The 11,748-nt window shown below is 32.3% G+C and overlaps 1 protein-coding gene and 1 pseudogene across 1 annotated transcript; both read right to left on the reverse strand.

Moving 5' to 3' along the window:
• Window positions 1–554: 554 nt before the first annotated feature.
• LOC102581584 (high affinity nitrate transporter 2.4-like) lies at window positions 555–2,551 on the reverse strand. The gene is made up of 3 exons (XM_006340350.2): window positions 1,709–2,551; window positions 1,483–1,598; window positions 555–1,286 (listed from the first exon to the last, which is right to left on the reverse strand). Exons 1-3 carry the CDS (start codon window positions 2,495–2,497, stop codon window positions 614–616), a joined length of 1,578 nt encoding a protein of 525 aa, XP_006340412.1. The 5' UTR covers window positions 2,498–2,551; the 3' UTR covers window positions 555–613.
• Window positions 2,552–8,680: 6,129 nt separating this feature from the next.
• LOC102597357 (high affinity nitrate transporter 2.4-like) lies at window positions 8,681–10,730 on the reverse strand (annotated as a pseudogene).
• Window positions 10,731–11,748: the final 1,018 nt, after the last annotated feature.

Genomic DNA, 11,748 nt, shown 5'->3' on the forward strand with positions numbered 1-11,748 from the left:
ATTGTATCCCTGGGGTACAAGAGTTATGTAGGAATTATAATGCAAGAATTGTTTAATTGTTGAATAATAAAGTGGGGATCGATCGCTATGTAGTGAATAATAATTAGTTTAAATAATATTTTGAGGGGTTGCTTAGTTTAGAGGCTCCTTTTGTCTTTAGTTACTCTTATCTATGTTTAGAAAATACATATATTTTTATTCTAAAGTTCTATATATCTGTAAATTGATTAATGAAACACAAATTGTACGCTTCTCTCAAAAATACTTATTTTTCAAAATTACTTCTCAAAACCTTGCTGGGAAGCTCATCAAAGGCAAGCCTAATGTGGATACGAACTTATGAAGCATTATTTTAGTACAGGTCAATCAAAGTCTGTCAACCAAATGAGTCATATACTAAAAGGGAAATATTATTGCTCATCAATTATATTTACAACACACACAAAAAAAAAAAAATTACATCATTACATGAAAAAAAAAAAAACACAAAAACAAACAATAATGTATATGGGATTCATGGTTGTATTTATGAATTAAAACAACCAATCACACTCCACTAATTAAACATTATAAAATACATTTATTTATTATTTAGCCACTATTGTCTAATAATTCAAACATGGTCTGGACTACTAGAGTGAGTTGAAGTGTCTATAAATGTAACAATTTGTTTTTTCCCACGTTCAGAACGGCTATTTTCTGCAAACTTAACACTTGCAAGATGTAGCCCTTTTTGTTTTTCATTTTCTGTCCATTCTGATTCATAATAATTTTCTTCATTATATTTTCCATCGTTCGATGCGGGAAAAAACATACTTCCCCATTGCGGAAAATGTATAAATGCCACGGGTAAGGTACACGCTATCGCCATTAAACCCATCCACGTTAGCCCCATACCAGTAGAAAATCGCGTAGTTGAAAAAAATAATAATTGCGTTAATCCACCCCCAAAATTGCCTCCAGCACCCGTGAGCCCAGAAATTAGGCCCAATGATCTCCGCGATACGAAAGGAATAATCCCATATGTTGCACCACATGCGGCTTGGGCCCCGATTGAAAAGAGGATCATTGAAACTATGGCGATGGGTAGTGATTCAGCCCGGCCCAACCAAATACAAAAGGCTCCACCTGTTGTTTGGACTATCCATAAGACCCATAACCTTCCTCTCATCCCGAATTTTCGCGCTGCTAAATCCGATGCATAGCCCCCAAAAGGACGAGCCACAAAATTCGCCATCCCAAATGTTGCAGCTATCATTCCCGCGGTGTGTAGCTTCAAATTGAACCTGTCAACGTACGATCAATACTATCAGATCACTTATAAGATAATGACAGAGCAATAAATTGTATACTAATAGTGTATATATATGTATACATTGTATATTAATAGTGTATATATGTATACATTGTATACTAATAGTGTATATAAGTAAATTCTACGTACAATAAATTGAAACAACGCGTTAGATTAAAAAAGCTTACTTGTCGTAAAAATACTCTGCTATGACATTGTTGATGCAAAGCTCAACCCCCATGGAAAATCCATATAAGAGGAAAAATACCCATGTCCTATAATTTGTCACTGCATTTCGAAGAACCTAGACATAAAAAATAAAAAACGAAAAATTAGTCCATATATGTTTCTAACGTGTTAGTAATATATAACGATTACATTTATTTGTACGTGTATACAGGGGGGGAATCTAACCTTTGAAAATTGATCTTTAGTTACATCACCCTTTTTTTGAAGAGCACTAAGGTTTCCATCAGGTAAATCTTGACCAAGTATTAAGACCATAAGTCCAATAATAATATGTAACCATCCGGGAATAAAAAAGGCGATACGCCAGGCAGTGAACGGAGTAGCCCCGGTTAATTTAATTATATGAAAAAGAAAAGGCATGAGGAGTTGTGTAACACCACCTCCCATGTCACCCCACCCCCCTGCCACACCATTAACGAGTCCAATAATCTGACTATTGAACATAACACTTGTCCAGTATTGACATGACACGAATGTGGCTAAAGAAAATCCAACTAAGAATCTCATAGCTATGTATCCCTCAGCATTTGAGATAAATGCAACAGAGAAAACAATAGGGGCAGTTAAAAGATTGAGAAATGCACAACCATATCTTGGTCCAATCAAGTCACATAGTGCACCCATGACTAGTCTAGAAAAAATACTACCGGAAACTGATGCAACCCCTGCATTACCAATATCTGCACGCGTTAAATTAAGATTGTCCCTAATAATTGGAACTAAAGGGGCAGCAGCAAAAGTTGAAATAAAACAAGTGAAAAATGAAATCCAAGCTAAGTGGAAAGATCTCATGTGGGGTTGTGCAAATGAAAAGATTTTGATTGATTTTGCCTTGTGTTCTGAGTCAACTGGCAAATCAAATTTATTGGATTGGCTATTATTGCAAACATTTTGTGAAGTGACAGAAAATGCAAATGCTTGTTCTCTGCCTAGAGGACTTTCAAAACTAGCCATTTTGGTTAAAAAAGCAAAAATTGAAGGCTTAAAGAGGGTGTAATAAGCACAAAGGTTGATGTTTGATAGTGTGCTGTGATTATTTGGAAATGTTAAGTGTATGGTATTTATAGGAGTTTTAGGGAATTTTTTAAATATTTTTTTTAGGGAGTTGACATTGTAAATATCACACGTATTGTACACATTGGCATCACATGGTATGTTTTTTTGGTAAAATAAATAAAAGAAAATAAAGAAAGTACTTACTAATATAAGTGCAGTCTACTTATAAGTTATAATATTTAGGAATTCAATGCAAGCTTCACTCATGTCCACTTACCGATCAAGGAAGACGTAACTTATCTATTCAACTTATAAATCCACCGAGTGTTACGTATGATAGAATGGTAAAAATTTATTCATTTTGAATATTCTCGAAAATAACATGCTCATCTTTTGGTGGAGTGTAAGAATCACGTAGTAGTAAATTTTCTATAACGCAAATTCGATCCAGAGATGTTAGTCAAATTTCAATGATAATTTTGAATGTTCTAAGGTCAAATTAAAAATAGCAATCTCAAATACACTCACGTCAATTCTCTGAAGTTCGACCCCTCACATTAATTCCATGGGTCTCTTGTCCCCGTCTCATTGAACGACAATAAGGAACAGATCCTACTAAAAAATTCATATTGATTACATAAAGATAATCGAGTTTGTTCTGATGACTATGTCAAGGTGACACTCTATTGTTGAGTTAATAACTAAAAACTTAAAAGTTCCTATTTTCTTGTCGAACGTGAAGTGGGGTGGCTAAGATTTCTGTGTCATCTCTTTCTTTATTTATTCATTTTAATAACATCTAAAGTTCTCCTTTAAATTTTAGTCAACTTATCAACCATGTGCTTTGCTGCCTTGTTTATTTCTTTTGTACCTTATATCTTTGCCCCAAAATGAAGCAAAAATAGACAAAACTTATGTAACTTCTTTCCTTCTATCAAACTTTAGGGGTAGTTTGGTTACTAGTATTAAGAAGTAAAAAATTAGTCATGTTTTTTATAACTAATAAGTATCATGTTTAATAATTTTAGTTATTATGAATACAAATTCTACTATCAAGTATACGATATTTGTTTATCTAGTTTACAATATCTCATAACTAAAGCATATACTCTCTTTGTCCCAATTTATGTGACTTACTTTTCTTTTTAGTCAGTTCCAAAAAGAATGACATATTTCTATATTAAGTAACAATTTAACTATAAAATATCTATTTTACCCTTAATGAAATGATTTACCGCCACACAAATTTCTATCATTCATTTCGGACCATAAGCTTTAAAAGTCTTCCTTTCTTTCTTAAAACTTTGTGCCGAGTAAAACTACCTCACATAAATGGGACGGATGGAGTATAAGTTATGAGTCAATTTATGTCATATTATTTTCTATAAGACAGAAGATGAAATAACTAATACATGAATAATTAAAATCTGTATAACTAGTATTTGTATTACTATAATATCAATATGCATAACTTCAGCAACCAAACAACCTTTTAGTGGATAAAGTTACACGATTACCTTATCGATAAGAGGTAATAGATATTCGAGATGAGCATAAAGTAATACAATTTTTTTTAAATGTGGAACCCAACAATATTTCAAAATTTAAACGTTTTAAGTTTTAAATTAGTGGTGGATAAGAGGATAGATGTTAGAAATTGACCAATTGATAAGTCACTAAAAATATTTGTGTGGGATCATGAAATTGGACTTTTGCTATTTAAATTTGGTACGCCATTTTGTAGTCTAATACGACAAAGCAAGGTTTTTAAAAATTAAATTTCTAGTTGGTTTGCTTGGTTGTTTAAAATGCAGATCTCAATGCGTTTACTAGCATGATATTTTTATAAACTATTATTTTAAAAAAAAAAACTCAATATACAAGAGAGCACATGTGAATTCTATACACAATTCACAAGATGAACAACAACAATAATATATCCGCTAAGGAAGGTCGTATGTACGCAGTTCAATCCCTATTTTATGAAGAAAGATAGATCTTTGGCTCAAGTAAGTGAAGTAACGCGTATCAAAAATCAAGTTTGTAAAACGAATACAGTAGTGAAGAAGTCTTAGAAACATTAATATTGAAGAAGAGAACAGTTGCAACAAACAAATAATACGATAACTGAAGCAAAGAAAATAATAGGGTAATACTATAAGCATTGAGGAATAAGATAGTAGGAGAGTAATAACAACAATACTATAATGAGGGAACTAGACAACACTCAACTACCTACTAACCTAGCTTCTACGTACCATAATCCTCGATCTTGGTATCTTCCTATCTAGGGGTCATATTCTCAGTGTCTAATCAACTCTCCTCAAGACTTCTTCGATCTACATATACCTCTCATCATACCCAACCCCTTGCACCTCCTCAATGGAGCAATTGTTAAAGCAATTATTAACTTGACCTCAAGGCTGACTAGCTAGTTTATGTTTTTGTTGTAACGGAGGTAATAAGGCTCTAGTCCCGCCTTTTTTTTTATCTCATAAATACGATATGATTCAAATATACTGAATAACTTTATTTATTTTTTAAAAAGCACGAGCCCATGGAGCAAACAAGGTCATGTTCAAAACTATACGCGTACCTCTAAGGTCATTTTTGTAAATCACCCGCGCCCTTAAAACTAAGACAACTACACGTCTAGTTCAAGGAAGCAACTACGTCTACTACTACTACTACTTTTTCAACTTAAAAGAAATATGCAAGTGGAGTTCAATTTCATTTGTTTTTTAATCATAGGATATATAAATTATAATACACGTATTATGAACTGCGATAGCATTATGGAGTTATCATCCGTACTTACATTAATTTAATTTCTTCTTCCAAAATATTTTAAACCTAGTTGTAGTTTTCTTTGACTTAGCATCCTGTAACTAATTATGAAACTCACATGCAAACTAGCAAGAAAGCAGAAGGCTATAAATTATAATACAAAAATTATTTCTTTAATTCGTTGTCATATTAGGCTACTAAATGCAAGTGTTTGGTAAAATCCATGACGATAAAATGCTTTCGGTGGAGGGTCATTTGCGGTACAGTTAAATCTTTTTATAACAATCATTCATAATATTCTTAACCTGATTTAAGTCTATATACAAATAGATACTTAAACTTATATAAAATTAAATAAGTAAACACACACGTTTTATATATGGCATAATATGTGTCCTACATGACAATTATAAATCAGTTCAAGTGTATCTCACGTAAATTATTATATAGGGACATGTGTGACTACTTATTCAATTTTATGTAAATTTAAGTGTTTACTAATGCACAATCAAAATTAGACATAACTATCCGGCATCAGCTGAAGTCAAGTTAAAAAATGCATTTATATATTACTTTATGATAATATTTTATAATTATAATTGAGTTTTTAAGTCAATTTTCATATTATGATAAAAATATTATATGTTCATTGGGATAAACATTGATTTTGATTAGTCAAAATTGTACACCCAACTAGACGTATAACCAAAGAGTAATCCACACATAATTTGTTGTCATTACGTTACTAAAATTGAAATGGTACGGAACGGTGTATGGCCGTACCTCAATTAAAGTGAATATCCAAATATTATAATTTTTTTATTAATTATATATCTTTTGATACTTTATTCCTTAGAATATGCCAAATTTCCTTAATACTCTATGGGGTCGTTTGGTGTGAGGGATAATACCAAATAGTCCCGGGATTAAATTATAGTACCGCTTATTTTGTTGTTTGGTTGGCAAGTTCGGGATAACTTATCCCGGGATTAATAATTAGTACCGGGATAAGTTATTCCTAACCTAGGGTGGTATAGTAATCCCGGAATAACTTATCCCGGGATAAAATAGGTAAAAGACAAAAATGTCTCTTTCAACCCTTTTGTTATATATCACTTTTTACATTAATGAAGGGCAATTTTGTAAACAAATAAATTGTTCTTAAAATTTATTATTTTGAATACAACAAACCAAACACTCAATAAAAAATAATCCCAACACAACTTATTCCATCATAACTAATTCCAACATAACTTATCCCATCATAACTCATTTTCAAACCAAACGACCCCATATATGTGTTTCACCATCAAATTTCTCTAATAACAGTTAATTTTTGTAATAAGATTCGTTAATAGACAAATTAGTTTGTTAAACCTTTCATCAAATGTATGTGTACTTAAATTTAGGCACATTGGTGAATTACAAAAATGACCTTGGAGGTGCTTATGGAACATGACCTCGCTTGCTCCCTAGGCTTGTATTTTTCCTTTTTAATAGAGTTATTCAGTATATTTGAATTGTGTTATTTATGAGATATAAAAAAAAAAGGGCGACTAGAGTCTTATTACCTCCATTACAACCCAAAGGTGAACTAGCTAGTCACCCCATGGGGTCAAGTTAACAATTGCTTTGACTTTTGATTTCGAAGGTTTGTCTCTGCCCATAAGACATGAACACGCTACTTCATTCTAACACATAGATTATGCTCTAGATTCGTGATTGCTTATGTATCATACAAATTATAGACTTCCATAGTCCTCTGATAAAGTTGAGTAATTTTTTCACTATAAAAAATAATTTAATAATTTTAATGTAAAAAATAATTGAGTTAGTATTCATGAAATTAACCATTTGATTGTTACACCAAATGAGATGTCCATGTACTCCCTCCGATTCATATTATATGACGTTATTTTATTCAAAATATTTTTAACATATAATATAATACACTCATAAATTTTTGCAACTTGACAATTAAAACAGATTTTTCAAGTGATTAATTGACCCTTATTTTTTTTTAAATGCACCATTGATGGCACGCAATAAATAAAGAATTCTTTGGTCAACTTATCAACCATGTTCTTTTGATAACCTATTAATTATTTAATTAGATTAATTACTTCATGAATAATCCAACTCATAATGAAGTTTCAAACCTAATTAATCAGAACAACTTGCATTGCCATTAACGTATAAAACAATATGTTGTACTAAATAATGGGAAAGTCTTATATAAGTGCTTGAAACATGAATATTCTTAAACCAAACAAAGTTATTTTCCCGATATTTTTATCAAACTATACTAATTATCATGGTTAAGTTTATAGATTAAGGTGGAAATATAACGTATGTATTAAATTGATTATTTTTTAGTCATAATAGAGTACACGAAGACATGTGTCATATTTTTTATTAGATTAGTCTAAATATCGGATAGAGATAATTTTTTTTATAATTTTTCTATTAGATTAGTCTAAACATCGGATGTAAACAACTTGATACCTATCTTGTTCATCCAAAAAATATGCAAGAGATAGAAGAGGGCCGGGGACATAAATCTTACGTTCAAGTTATATATATTTTACAAGACTGTAAATACGTTCATCAAAACTTATGGATCGTGAAGAAACTTTATAACTATATAAGAATACTTTTACTATATATTATCTACTTACAATTAACTAACTAAAAAATAACATTTTTATTTATTTATTTTTTGAATTTTAGGTTATTATCATTTACGGGGAGTATATTTTTTCCAGCGTCGAATAATAGAAAATACAATGAAAAGAATTATTATGGATCAGAATGGTCAGAAAATGAAAAACAAAAAAAGCTACATCATGCAAGTTTAAGTTTGCAGAAAATAGCCACTCAGAACGTGGGAAAAAACAGATTGTTACATCCATAGCCACTTCAACTTACTCTACTAGTCCAGAACATGTTTGAAGAATAAAAGTGGAGAAAATTTTAGAAATAGCGAACATAATAGACATAATAAGGCTGTATAGCTATAGTTTCGATAATTGTGCTCCATAGCCATAGTTCTATTTGCTATGTAGGCTGCGGTTTGTATATTTCTATTTGTTGTATATAGATTTTGCTTGCGAATATACAAATAGGGTAAGTATATACAAATTCTATATTTATACATTTAGGAATTTTTTAGAACTCCACTTGTATATTTTGCTTGTCAATATAAAAACATGGTAATTTATTATGATTTTTTCATAAATCGTATACAAATAGCTAGGTTAAGCATATTTGTTTATAGGGTAATTGCGATAGGTATTATACAAATAATGACGGATGTTTACACAAAATCAACTATTAATCTTAAGCCTCACAAAATAAAGCAAAAGTACATATTATAGGGAATCACACTTTTTTTTAAAAATTTGGGGGGTGTGGGGAAGGGATTACAAAATGGGAATCGAACGTTCATCGACAAAAGAAAGTTTACACTCCCCGAAAAGAAAGACATCACAGTACTTAGGTAATGAAACCTCATTCAAACTAAAAGGCATACATAGATCACATGTTATTTATGTTGTACAAACATGAAGTGCGAGCAAGTATTTTATCTTTCCCATCACACGCGATTTGGTGTTACATTAGGCGGAGTAGATGCTGAACCCACACGCTTCTTCCCACGCTCTGTCCGGCTGTTTTCTGCGAATTTGATGCTGTTATGGTGCATCCCCTTTTGTTTCTCAGCCTCAGTATACTCAGAACCAAAATAATATTCTTCAGTACCCTTAATAGGATCTTTAGTAGGAGGCAAAAACATACTACCCCATTGTGGAAAATGAACTAAAGATACTGGAAGTGTACACGCGATGATCATCATCCCCATGTACGTTAGTCCTGTTCCTGTCGAGAACTTTGTGCTCGTGAAAAACAGTAGTTGTGTCAATCCCGAACCAAAATTCCCTCCAGCTCCTGTCATACCGGATAATATACCTAATGATCTTCGCGAAATAAAGGGAATAATTCCAAACGTTGCACCACATGCTGCTTGTGCACCTATGGAAAATATGATCATCCAAGTAATAGCCAGAGGAAGTGTATCAGCCCTTCCAAGAAGTAAACAGAACACACCACCAATTGTTTGTAAAATCCATAAATTCCATAATCTGCCTCTCATTCCGAAATGTTTTGCTGCAAAATCTGATGACCATCCTCCAAATGGTCGCGCTAATAAGTTAGCCATACCAAACGTTGCAGCGATGATTCCAGCTGTATGAAGCTTCAAATCAAATCTACACAAAAAAATTCAGAAAAATTGATTCAATATTCTTACTATTGATGTTCGTATAACGTTAAGTATAGGGAAACAAATCAAACCTATCGAAGAAATACTCAGCAATCACGTTATCTGTAGTTAATTCAACTCCCATCGAGTATCCATAGAGCAGAACAAAGATCCATGTCCTGTAATTTGTTGCAGCATACCATAATATCTATGAAAAAATGCAGATAACAAATGTTAGGTAAACGTAGATGTTAAAGATATTTTTGAATTTTGATATGACGATGTCACTGACCTTTGAGAATTTATCTTTAGAAACGTTGCCTTGTTTCTGTAAAGAAGCAAGGTTACCATCAGGTAAATCTTGTCCAAGAGTTAACACTAAAATTCCCATAATAACATGAAGCCATCCAGGAATAAAAAATGCAATTCTCCAAGCAGTAAACGGGGTTGCCCCTGCTCTACGTATTATATCGTAGAGAAGAGGCATAATAAGTTGAGTAGCACCACCACCCATATTCCCCCATCCAGCAGCTGTCCCATTAACAAGTCCAATAATTTGACTATTAAACATCGTACTCATCCAATACTGACATGACACAAACGTTGCTAGTGAAAACCCAATCATAAACCTCACAGCAACGTACCCTCCAGCCGATGACACAAAAGACATACAAAAAACAGCAGGGGCAGATAACATTATGAGAAACGCGCAACCATATCTAGGACCTAACATGTCACATATCGCACCCATAGCAAGCCTAGACAAGATACTACCCGAAACAGAGGCAACTCCAGCATTACCAACATCCATTTAGTTAAATTAAGATTGTCCCTAATAATAGGGACTAAAGGGGCTGCAGCAAAAGTCGATACGAAACAAGTGAAAAATGAAATCCATGAGAGTTGAAACGTTAGGCCATGAGGCTTCGAAAACGAATAAAATTTAAAAACTTTAGCCTTATGTTCAGAATCAACAGGAACTTTGAAATTGACATTTGTATCAGTTGGTACATTTGGTGTAACACCATGCATAGAACTTCCTGCTGATCCTTCAATATCACCCATTTTAGACAAAAAAAAAGTGATTAAAATGGTAATTAAACAAGAAAGGTGATTAAGGATGTGTTTTAATTTTGTGAAATTGATTTAGGTGGTGTTTATATAGGTAAAAAAGAGTTGACAATTTAGGGGTTTAAGTTAACCAATGGAGATTCCAAATGGTTAATATAACCTTATAGTATATCCCAAAGGATCCTAATTATAAGGAATCTTAAAGAATGTCCACTATATAAAATAGTTGTATTTAATTGTTAATTATTATGGTTTTGTTTAATCCTAATTGATAAATAGATATGTTTTATATCTATGGCCTTCTCCTTTTGAATTGAAAGAAAACTTGGGGCGTATCAGCCTTGTATCGTTTGACATAACACAAAGTTTCAGAAAACACAAGACATATTTTGAAATTTAGGATCCAAAACAAACTTGAGATATTTAAGTTGTTAGTATAATCATTTTATTAAAGGGTAAATATGATTTTTCTTTTTTTAATTATGGAAAGGTGACATTCCTTTTTAGATAATAAAAAGGGAAAGAGTATCATATAAATTAGGATAGAGAGCGTATTATTTAACCGTAGTTAAAAATGTGATTTATTACCTAAATTTACTTAATTATGTTTTTCATTGCATGCACCTCATATATGAACTACCAAGTTTTTAAAAAATATGATATTTGTCTACTATGGTGTCATATTTAAATATGTGATCATTTCATCTTAAAGTTTAAGCTATTAAAAAAATAATGATAGTCCGCAACTATGTGATTACTAATTAAATAATGGTTTAATGAGGGGGAAGAGGAGAGGGGCGCTCTCCCACATAAAGTGCGACAACACTTAGCTATCAACTAACCATCTACGTTGATCCTTGACATTCGTACATTTCTATCTAAGATTATGGCTTCCGTAACCTGAAGTTATTTCATGTCTTGTCTATTTCCTCCTCCCTCCCCCTTTTTTTGGTCTACCTCTACCACTCTAGCTCTTACTACATCCAACCTCTCACACCTCATTATTCATGCATTCATAGCACCTCTTCTTCACATGTCTGAATCATCTCAGTCTCGTTTCCCTCATCTTGTCCACTACGAAATTCACTTCGAC

This window comes from Solanum tuberosum, unplaced genomic scaffold, assembly GCF_000226075.1.
Source record: "Solanum tuberosum cultivar DM 1-3 516 R44 unplaced genomic scaffold, SolTub_3.0 scf00017, whole genome shotgun sequence".
NCBI lineage: Eukaryota > Viridiplantae > Streptophyta > Magnoliopsida > Solanales > Solanaceae > Solanum > Solanum tuberosum.